The sequence below is a fragment of the Cebus imitator genome, unplaced genomic scaffold (assembly GCF_001604975.1).
Source record: "Cebus imitator isolate Cc_AM_T3 unplaced genomic scaffold, Cebus_imitator-1.0 Scaffold52, whole genome shotgun sequence".
Taxonomy (NCBI): Eukaryota; Metazoa; Chordata; class Mammalia; order Primates; family Cebidae; genus Cebus; species Cebus imitator.
In genome coordinates, this window is record NW_016107367.1 from 1,054,009 (window position 1) to 1,065,424 (window position 11,416).

The window sequence follows — 11,416 nt, forward strand, 5'->3', positions numbered from 1 at the left end:
TTTTAGTAGAGACGGGGTTTCACCATGTTGACCAGGATGGTCTCGATCTCTTGACCTTGTGATCCACCCGCCTCGGCCTCCCAAAGTGCTGGGATTACAGGCTTGAGCCACCGCGCCCGGCTGGTTTGATCTTCTATCCAGACCACTCAGACTGTCTCCATGTCCGCACTAAGGCTGTTTCACTCATGATTCACATGTCCACTGGAGGAGCACCTTTAATTTCCTTCAGTAACTTTTCCTTTGCATTCACGTGGCCAACTGTTTGGCACAAGGGGCCTAGCTTTCAGCTTGTCTCAGCTTCTGATATGCCTTCCTCACTAAGCTTAATCATTTCTGGCTTTTAATTTTTTTATTTCTTAAATTGACCAAAGTATAGCTTTTGATTGAAAATGAGAGATATGCAACTCTTCCTTTCACTTGAACAGTTAGAGGTCATTGTGGGGCTATTAACTGGCCTGATCTCAATGTCCTTCTACTTCAGGGAATAGGGAGGCCCGAGGAGAGGGAGAGAAATGGGAGCAGCCGGTCAGTGGAGCAGTCAGAACACACAACATTCATTCATTCGGCTCAGTGTTATATATAAGCATGGTTCATGGCACTTCAAAACAATTACACTAATGATATCAAAGTTTACCAGTCACAGATCATAGATACAACAATAATGAAAAAGTGTGAAATATTATAAGAATTGCCAAAATAAGACATAGAGACATGAAGTAAGCACATGCTGTTGGCAAAATGACGCTGATTGACTTGCTCTACACAGGGTTGCCACAAACCTTCAGTTTGTAAAAAATGCATTATCTGTGAAATTCTAAGTGAAGCACAATCAAGTGAGGCATGCTTGACTTCCTGGATTGTGAACTCTTTGAGGAAATGATCCATGTCTTATTCATCTTTGTACGTCCAGTACCATGCCCTATGCCAGGGATTCCACACAGCTGAATGTTTTTTGTTTTTTGTGTTTGTGTGTGTGTGTGTGAGACAGTCTTGCTCTGTCGCACAGGCTGACTGCAGTGGTGTGATAACAGCTCACTGCAGCCTTGACTTCCTGTGCTTACGTGATCCTCCCACCTCAGCCTCCTAAGTGGCTGGGACCACATGCATGTGCCATATTGCACAGCTATTTTCACTTCTGATTTTTGTGGAGATGAGGTCTCACTGTGTTGTCCAGGCTGGACTAAAACTGCTGAACTCAAGCAGTCCTCCCATGTCTACCCCACAAAGTGTTGGGCTTATAGGCATGAGCCACCAAAACCAGCTGTCACGTGGCTGAATATAACTGACTTATTTTGGTGCAAAATTGAGTGGCCATTGGACATCTTCTTTGAACATATAAATAATAACTAAATTTGGCCAGGCGCGGTTGCTCACACCTGTAATCCCAGCACTTTGGGAGGCCGAGGTGGGTGGATCATGAGATCAGGAGATTGAGGACCATTCCTGGCCAACATGGTGAAATCCTGTCTCTACTAAAAATACAAAAATTAGCCGGGCGCGGTGGCTCAAGCCTGTAATCCCAGCACTTTGGGAGGCCGAGGCAGGTGGATCACGAGGTCAAGAGATCGAGACCATCCTGGTCAACATGGTGAAACCCCGTCTCTACTAAAAAAATACAAAACATTAGCTGGGCATGGTGGCGCGTGCCTGTAATCCCAGCTACTCGGGAGGCTGAGGCAGGAGAATTGCCTGAACCCAGGAGGCAGAGGTTGCAGTGAGCCGAGATCGCGCCATTGCACTCCAGCCTGGGTAACAAGAGTGAAACTCCGTCTCAAAAAAAAAAAAAAATACAAAAATTAGTCAGGCATGGTGGTGTGTGCCTGTAAACCCAGCTACTCAGGAGGCTGAGGCAGGAGAAATGCTTGAACTGGGAGGCAGAGGCTGCAGTGAGCTCAGATCATGCCACTGCACTCCAGCCTGGGTGACAGAGCCAGACTATGTCTCAAATAATAATAATAATAACTAAATTTGTATCATAATGGCATGAAAGAACAATGCTTATGTAAAATATCCCACGTAACTATGTAGATATAGAGGATTGTAGAATTTATTAGGAAATAAGGCAAGCTTAAAAAGTATATTTTGTACACCTTATTTTCTATTTTGTCCAGGAATAAAGATAAGATAGAACTAGAGAGCAGCAGCCCAGCCTCGAAGGAAAATGAAGGAAAGGTGTATGTGGAATATAATGAGGAACTGGAGAAGCTGTGTGAGGAACTGCAGGCCACCTTGGATGGTTTGGTAAGACATAAAGACGCAGGCCACTCACAGTCACTGTAACTGAATCTGATGGATGTATTTGGGGTTCGCTTGACCATTGGCCATTCTTTCCTTTTTCTCACTTCCTCTAATGTTCTCTTCCTCTGCCTACTGCATAAGTCTTAGTGTTCCCCTTAGACACTCGCTAAGATTAGAATGATGCTAATGTTCTAATCTTAGACATTCGCTCCTCCTGAGCATCATCCGGGGAAATTTCACCCACTTTCAGGGCTCATCACTTAGTAAATTTTTTTGGTTAGCGGGGAGATGGAGTCGTGCTTTGTCACCCAGGCTGGAGTGCAATGGCACGATCTTGGCTCACCCCCAACTTCTGCCTCCTGGGCTCAAGTGATTCTCCTGTCTCAGCCCCCCGATTTCACCATATTAGTCAGGCTGGTCTCAAACTCCTGTCCTCAGGTGCTCCACCTGCCTTGGCCTCCCAAAGGGCTGGGATTACAGGCAGTGCCCGGTCACGGAGTAAATATTTTAGGCTTCTGAGGCCAGCCAGTCTCTGTCTCAGCCACTCAACTCTGCCACATAGGACCAAACAGCCATAGTCAATATGTGCAAATGGATGCGGCTGTGTTTCAGGAAAACTTTATCTTTGTTTTGGAAATTTTTTTTTTTTTTTTTTGATGAAGCATCACTCTGTCACCTAGGCTGGAGTACAGTAGTGCGGTCTCGGCTCACTGCAACCTCCGCCTCTTGGGTTCAAGTGATTCTGCCGCCTTAGCCTCCCAAGTAGCTGGGATTACAAGCTCACGCCACTATGCCCAGCTAATTTTTGTATTTTCAGTAGAGATGGGGTTTCACCATGTTGACCAGGCTGGTCTCGAACTCCTGACCTCAAGTGATTGGCCTGCCTCAGCCTCCCAAAGTGCTGGGATTATGGGCGTGAGCCACCACACCTAGCCTTTTTTATTTATTTATTATTTATTTATTTATTATTTATTTATTTATTTATTTATTTATTTGAGACAGAATCTCACTCTGTCACCCAGGCTGGAGTGCAGTGGCAAGATCCCAGCTGACCGCAACCTCCACCTCAACCTCCTGAGTAGCTGGGATTACAGGTGCATACCACCATTCCCAGCTAATTTTTGTATTTTTAGTAGAGACAGGGTTTCACCATGTTGGCCAGGCTGGTCACGAACTCCTGACTTCAAGTGATCCGCCCACATCAGCCTCCCAGAGTGCTGGGATTACAGATGTGAGCCACCATGTTAATCCAGGAAAACTTTATCTTTGGAGACTGAAATTTTGTATGATTTTTATGTGTCACAATCACTATTTTCCTTTTGTTTTTTTCTCAACCATTAAAAAATATAAAAACCATCTTAGCTTACGGACCATACAGAAATAGGCTATGGGCCAGAATTGACCTGTGGTCCAGGGTTAGTTTGCCCGTCCCCTGATACAAGAGGTAAGAGACTAAAGTGTTTGTTTAATGAACTAATAACTAAATTTCAATACCTGCTATACTGGGCACCAGAGGTGAAGATAGCACCATTTTTCTTTGCTAGGCACAGGAAATTCGGTTTTACACATTTTTGAACTTGGATAACTGAAGTTTACCCATAAACATTTAAGATCTTTATATTTTCACCCTTTGTTTGTTTTGAGATAAGGTCTCACTCTGGAATGCAGTGGCATGATCACAGCTCACTGCAGCCTTTACTTCCTGGACTCAAGTGATCTTGCCTCATCCTCCCAAGTGGCTGGGACTACGGACATGAACCATCATGGCCAGCTAATTTTTAAAATTCTTTTGTAGGCCAGGCGTGGTGGCTCACGCCTGTAATCCTGGCACTTTGGGAGGCCAAGGTGGGTGGATCATGAGGTCAGGAGGCCAGCCTGGCCAACATTGTGAAACCCTATCTCTACTAAAAATACAAAAAAGTAGCCGGGTGTGGTGGCAGGTGCCTGTAATCCCAGCTAGTCCGGAGGCTGAGGCAGGAGAATCACATGAACCTGGGAGGCAGGGGGGGGGTGAGGGAGGGGTGGTTGCAGTGAGCCAAGATTACGCCACTGCACTCCCAGTCTGGGCGACAGAGTGAGACAACATCTCAAAAAAAAAGTAGTTTGGGAATACGCTCTCATTCTATGTTCAGAACCAAAAGTTGATTTTATTATTAATTTCCTATTTTCCTCTAGCCTTTAGAGAGAATGGTTTCCTGACCTGGTCTTGTGTCTTTCATAACTTTGACCTTCTAGGGATTTGATGCGCCCTTTTCCCTCAGCTGGGCTAACGTTTCAGTGTGGTCTGTGTGGGAAGAAGCCTCCAGGGTTGAAATGTAAGGGGCTGCTGTTTGAGCACTGTTCGTTCAGGGCCGCACATGCCTATGTGACTTTAATTCTTTATTGATGGCTGAGCTACAGAATTGAGCATGACTTCTAGCCTGGGGTCAAGGCTCCAGAATTTTCCTTATTCTCCTATTCTTTATCAGCTTTTCTTAGATTCAGGTGGCACCAGGGAGCTGCTACAGGCCTCAGAGGAAAGAGCAGAGGATTGGATGTTAAAACTGGGTGTCAGAAGGCATGGTATCGAGTTCTGGCCTCATCCCTCCTCAGCTCAACCTTCAGCAGTTTCCCAGCTGTGAAACGGAAATGATGAGTCCTGCCTCTTGGGGCTGGGCCAAATGAAATATCAAACCTTAAAAGATTTGGGAAACAGGTAGAGTCCTTTAAAAATTGACGTTAGCGGAATTTAGTGCTTGCTACTTCTGATGTAATTGGAGGGCGGTTGGAAGGACCAAGTAAAGGAATTAAGATTTTGACAATTTATATATCTTTTCTTATCTCCCCTCACGTATATAAAGTCATCAGTACTTAGGAGTTCAAAATTTGGTCTCCGTAGACCTATGCTACTTAAATCTGAAATCCTAGTACGTCACCCATTAATTTTATTTTTCAAACCCTTATATAACTCCAAGTAGGTGCTTCACAAATATAGACTCGCTTAACCCTCTTCACCACGCTGTGAGAGTCAGCACGTCACTGTCCCTTCTGTGCTGCCTGCTGTGTGCAGCGGATGGTTTAGTATCTCCCACAAGTGGCCGCGCACATCCTGCAGCTACCAGGCTTAGGACAGAGCCTGGCCCACACTGAGGGACCGTCAGTGACAGGCTCGCCACATTTCCTTCCTTCCTATGTGAAGTGTGTAGGGCTGCCTTTCCGTGTTGCCGTTTTATAAACAAGGATGTCAAGGAGTTTTTTTTTTTTTTGAGATGGAGTCTCGATCTGTTGCCCAGGCTGGAGTGCAATGGTGCGCTCTTGGCTCACTGCAACCTCTGCCTCCGAGGTTAAAGTGATTTTCCTGCCTCAGCCTCCCAAGTAGCTAGGATTACAGGCACGCGCCACCACACCCAGCTAATTTTTTTGTATTTTTAGTAGAGACAGGGTTTTGCCATGTTGGCCAGGCAGGTCTTAAACTCCTGACCTCGTGATCCACTCTCCTGGGCCTCCCAAAGTGTTGGAATTACAGGCGTTAGTCACTGTGCCCAGCCACTCTCTCACTCCTTAAAAACTGCAAGAGCTGGCCAGGTGCAGTGGCCCATGCCTGTAATCCCAGCGCTTTGGGTGGCTGAGGCAGGAGGATCGCTTGAGCCCAGGAGTAAGAGACCAGCCTGGGTAACATAACAAGACCCTGTCTCTACAAATTTAAAAAAATTAGCTGGGCATGGTGGTGCAATGAGCATGAGCCATGATTATGCCGCTGCTCTACAGCTTGGGCAACAGAATGAGACCCTGTCTCAAAAAAAAAAAAAAAAAAGTAAGAGCATGCCTTGGGATTCCTCCAGGTCTTTGGGGCTAAACCATTAGTGCTCTTTGGAAATCCTAGTGAAATGGGACTCGGAAACCTTTCTTGCTCTAGGACTGGAAATCTGGGGTTTATTTTCAAAGTAATTCAAATTAATGAAATCATAGCAACTGCCTACCTCCATCTCCCTGGGAATTTGCTGTACATAGAGTTAACAGTGTTTAGTTATTGGAATTTTTATCACAATAGACTTATACTTCTTAGCTTTGAAATCTTATATTTATTGAATCTGAGACTGGAGATTTCAAATAATATTATCATATTTCAAATTAATATCTTTTCAGACCAAAATACAGGTGAAGATGGAAAAGCTGACTTCAACTACCAAGGGAATTTGTGAACTAGAAAATTACCATTATGGGGAGGAAAGTAAGCGACCCCCTCTGTTCCACACGTGGCCCACAACCCATTTCTGTGAGTAGTTTCTTCTCTGTTAATTTGCAGGAGGGTAGAGGTTATTAAGGGCATTTAGTATCATGTACATCCGGTACTTTAAGAAGCTGACAAGGCTTTGAAATTCAATGCAAAAGTACCTGTTGGGAGGAAAGAAGACAGAGGCATCTTAAACATTTCTTCTTGGCTTTAATTACCTATTCATCAGCAGAGTATATTAAGCATAATTAGAGACCCATGAAGCAAATTGCTGTTATTAACCCTGCAAAACCAATGGGCAGAATGAATTCCACCTCCCCTGTGGAAGCAGAAATCTATCATTTTGAGGGGAAGAAAGGGTTTTTTGCAGTTTGTTAAGGTTTTTCTTTTGCTTTTTGTTTTAATTAAAAAACAAATTGAGGTCCCTGCAGCCAGCCTCATGGAAGATGACTGGGAAAATGAAACCATGACTTAGTAAACTCCATGAGATGCTTCTTCGAGGGTCACTTTTAGCTTTATTAGTTCAAGACAAGGGCTAAGCTATTTGATGTTGATCTGAGACTCACTTTTTAAATGATGCAGGAAAGGGTAAAATCACCTAGTAGAAAGTGTTTAGCGAAATATTGTCAGTTTGAGGGGAATCTCTTACTTATACTGTGGGTCACCTAAGGGTCAGGTAGAAAAGATTATATATACTTTTTTTTTGAGACAGAGTCTCGCTCTGTTACACAGGCTGGAGTGCGGTGGTGCAATCTTGGCTCACTACAGCCTCTGCGTCCCAGGCTCAAGCAATTCTTGTGCCTCAGCTTCCTAAGTAGCTGAGATTACAGGCCCATGCCACCACACCTGGCTATTTTTTGTATTTTTTAGTAGAGACAGGATTTCACCATGTTGGTCAGGCTGGTTTCAAACTCCTGACCTCAGGTGATCCACCCACCTCTGCCTCCCAAAGTACTAGGATTATAGGTGTGGGCCACCACGCCCAGCCAGTTATATACACTTTTTTTTTTAGATGGAGTCTTGCTCTGTCACCCAGGCTGGGGTGCAGTGGCACGATCTTGGCTCACTGCAACCTCTGCCTCCCGGGTTCAAGTGATTCTCTTGCCTCAGCCTCCTGAATAGCTAGGATTACAGTTGCCTGCCACAGAGACAGGATTTCACCACGTTGGCCAGGCTGTTCTCAAACTCCTGACCTCAGGTGATCCGCCAGCCTTGGCCTCCCAAATTGCTGGAATTACAGGCCTGAGCCACCTGGCCCAGCCTATGTACACTTTTTAATTTCACTCTGCTGACTATGTTATTGAATTGAACTAATCAGGACCAAGTGGTAAATTCCATCCGGCCTTTCTTCCTCTCAGTGCTGTTGCTAATTCTGGTTTTTAATCAAGAACTGTTAAAAATGTGGTTCTTCCCGAGTGAAGACTACGTTCTTGAATCACTGCCATTAAGGGAGACTCACACTTCTTTCAGATGAGGTGTCTCGCAAGCTCTCGGAGATGTACAGGAAGGAGCTGCTCCTGAAGCGCACAGTGGCTGAGGAGCTTGCACACACTGGGGATCCCGACCTCACCCTGAGCTACCTGTCCATGTGGCTGCACCAGCCCTATGTGGAGAGCGACAGCAGGCTGCACCTGGAGAGCATGCTGCTGGAGACGGGCCACCGAGCTCTGTGACCTCCTGAGATGGCTGTGGACACTGGCTCCTTCCACATCTCCCCAGGTGGACAGGCTCCTGCCTAGGACCCAGTGCCGTAGTCCTGGATCAGACCCCAGTTTCAGACCTGCTTAGGGTCTTCAGGCAAGAGCTTGTCCCCAGCCCTGTGGCCTCTCCAGGCATGCCCACAGCCCGCGGCCAGCCCCACATCATGCCACTCAGCATCCTCTGCCCCTCCTGGAAATCCGTCACTCATGGGTGCTTCTGAGTAAAATAAATGAGTTCCTGAACAGAATGAGTAGGTGATCTGGTTTATACAAAGTAGGCGTGCTTTATACATTACATTTGTGTAGAAAATCCCTGGTTTAATATTTTCACTTTATACCTATCTGATTGTTTATATGAGAATATATTAGTTTTGGGGCCAGGCACGGTGACTCACGCCTGTAATCCCAGCACCCTGGGAGGCCAAGGTAGGCGTATCACTTGAGGTCAGGAGTCCAGCTTGGCTGACATGATGAAACCCAGTCTCTACTAAAAATACAAAAATTAGCCAGGGGTGGTGGTACATGCCTGCAATCCCAGCTACTCAGGAGGCTGAGGCAACGGAATCGCTTGAACCAGGGAGGCAGAGAGTGCTGTGAGTGGAGATCACGCCGTTGCACTTCAGCCTGGGTGACAGAGCAAGACTCCATCTTAAAAAAAATAGTAAGATCCCAGAGTTAAAAGTGAAGTTTGACATCATGAAAATGAAAGTAATCTATAAAAACATGGCCGCTGGTTGCACAGTAGGGCTGTGACAAGCGAGGTGAACCCTGCTCCCTCGCATTCTTCTCACGCTATCCTTGAGTTTCACAATGCTTCCAGCCACTTCCAGAGTTCACATACTGGGTTAGAATAAGAGAAAGGTGAGCGTTTTGGAACAGACTGAAGAGACTGGCCAAAGGCGAGGGTGTGGAGAGGATGTGAAGTGTGCTAAAGCCTACTCTAAACTCTTTCTTCTGTGGCATTACTTGTTACATGGTTTCTACATCTGTGTTTGCCTTTTTGTAAGTTCTCTGATCCCAAACTGTTTATATTCTATGGGACTGTGTATATAGCGATACTTAATAAGTAACAGTTTTTGTTGTTTTTGAGATGGAGTCTATCTGCCGCCAGGCTGGACTGCAGTGTGCAGTGATACAATCTCAGCTCACTGCAACTTCCATCTCCTGGGTTCAAGTGATTCTCCTGCCTCAGCCTCCCAAGTAGCTGGGACCACAGGCACCCTCCACCACACCCAGCTAATTTTTGTATTTTTAGTAGAGACAAGGTTTCACCATGTTGGCCAGGACAGTCTTGATCTCTTGACCTCGTGATCTGCCCACCTTAGCCTTCCAAAGTGCTGGGATTACAGGCATGCGCCACTGAGCCCAGGCAGTCTTTATTTTTTTAAGAGATAGGATCTTACCGTGGCCCAGGTAGTATCAAACTCCTGAGATCAAGTGATCCTCCCTTCATAGCCTCCTGAGAGACTATATTCGTGCACTGCCCAGTCCAGCAATTATGTTGTTGTTACTGGTGTTGCCCAGGCTGGAATGGAGTGGCCTGATCATAACTCACTGTAATCTCAGACTCAAAATCCTGGGCTCAGGTGATCCTCCTGTCTCAGCCTTTAGAGTAGCTGGGACTATAGACGTGCATAATCACACCCGGTAAATTGTTTTTGTTTGTTTTTTTTTCTTTTTTAAGCTCCCACCCCCCCCCCCAGAATTGTTTTATTTTTACTTTTTAGAGATGAGGTTTTGCTGTGTTGCCCTGGCTGGCCTTGAACTCCTCGCCTCAAGTGATCCTCCTGCCTTGGCTTACCAAAGTGCTGAGATTATAGGTGTGAGCCACTGCACCTGGCCAAGAATAGTTCTTAATTGTGTCATTTTAGTATTTAAATACTATTTATCCAAGTTTGTTTGTTTATTTATTTTTGAGATGGAGTCTCACTCTTGTCACCCAGGCTAGAGTGCAATAGTGTGATCTCGGATCACTGCAACCTCTGCCTCCTGGGCTCAAAGAATTCTCCTATCTCAGCCTTCCATGTAACTGGGATTACAGGCATGAGCCACCATGCCTGACTAATTTTTGTACTTTTAGTAGAGACAGGGTTTCACCATGTTGGTCAGGCCGGTCTTGAACTCCTGACCTCAAGTGATCCACCCGCCTTGGCCTCCCAAAGTACTGGGATTACAGGTGTGAGCCACCACTCCCGGTTATTTATCCAAGTTTATTAAGACTGTTGTAACTTTATTTTTTGAGACAGAGTCTTTCACTCTGTTGCCCAGGCTGGAGTGCAGTGGTGCGATCTCTGCTCACTGCAACTTCTGTCTCCTGGGTTCAAGTGATTCTCTCCTGCCTCAGCTTCCCAAGTAGCTGGGATTACAGGGACCCACCACCATGCCTGGCTAATTTTTACAGGCAGGTGCCCACAGCCATCTAATATTGTATTTTTAGCAGAGATGGGGTTTCACCATGTTGGTCAGGCTGGTCTTGAACTCCTGACTTCAGGTGATCCACCTGCCTTGGCCTTTCAAAGTGCTGGGATTACAGGCGTGAGCCACCACACGCAGCCAAACTATTTAAAGGCAACATTTCTTAGGATTTGTTTCCTCTGCATTTGCTATATTTATTAAGGTCTGACTATCATAAAAGTAGGCACCTGGGCATCTTGCAGTCTGGAGACCACATTGTCATCCTTCGACAGGAATGGTGGTGACCCGCTATGGCCTCCCTGCATGCTGAGGAAGTGGCTACTGCAATGAGCTGCAGAGGCAGATGGGCCGGACGGGGCAGGACGCCAGAGGCTCCACTTACCCAGACCTGCCTGGGAGAGGCCTTGGCATGAAGTCCACGTGCAGTCACTTTTATGTTGGGGGTACTTAAAGAACAAACGTTCTTCAGAGGATATGTTGAAGGATTTCTTATGTGCACAAGATTTCTAGGACAACTCACATGTCCCTGATGGTGCACTTCCCAGACAGCCTGCAGCAAGTTGCTCAGGAAAATATCGGAAAGGATCGATACTGCTAAGGACAATCCAAGGTAAAAGACCTAAGCGATGAACAAAAATAACGAATCTGCCAAGCAACTTCTATCTGAAAGGAACAATGGAGTAGATTGATATGGGACTTCTAGTTGAACCTGCTGGATGACTCATATGCAGTTATGCCCTCCACCTCCAAAAATCCTGCCAAATTGAATATGAAAAGCTAGAAAGCCACAAAATCAAAGAGAACAGGATTGGGGGAGGAATTCATAAGTCCCTTTTTTAAAAACCTTTAA

At 45.8% G+C, this 11,416-nt stretch overlaps 1 protein-coding gene across 2 annotated transcripts in view; it reads left to right on the forward strand.

Moving 5' to 3' along the window:
* Nucleotides 1-8,399, forward strand: part of LOC108304031 (cyclin dependent kinase 2 interacting protein) — a 13,669-nt gene extending 5,270 nt beyond the window's left edge. The window contains exons 3-5 of one of the 2 annotated variants that reach the window (XM_017528068.2): nucleotides 2,112-2,241; nucleotides 6,364-6,493; nucleotides 7,922-8,399. In XM_017528068.2, the coding sequence (XP_017383557.1) occupies nucleotides 2,112-2,241; nucleotides 6,364-6,493; nucleotides 7,922-8,124 (463 nt within the window). In that variant the 3' untranslated portion in view covers nucleotides 8,125-8,399. The remainder of the gene's footprint in view (nucleotides 1-2,111; nucleotides 2,242-6,363; nucleotides 6,494-7,921) is intronic. The other variant, XM_017528070.2, reaches the window with a different exon arrangement.
* The last annotated feature ends 3,017 nt before the right edge of the window (nucleotides 8,400-11,416 follow it).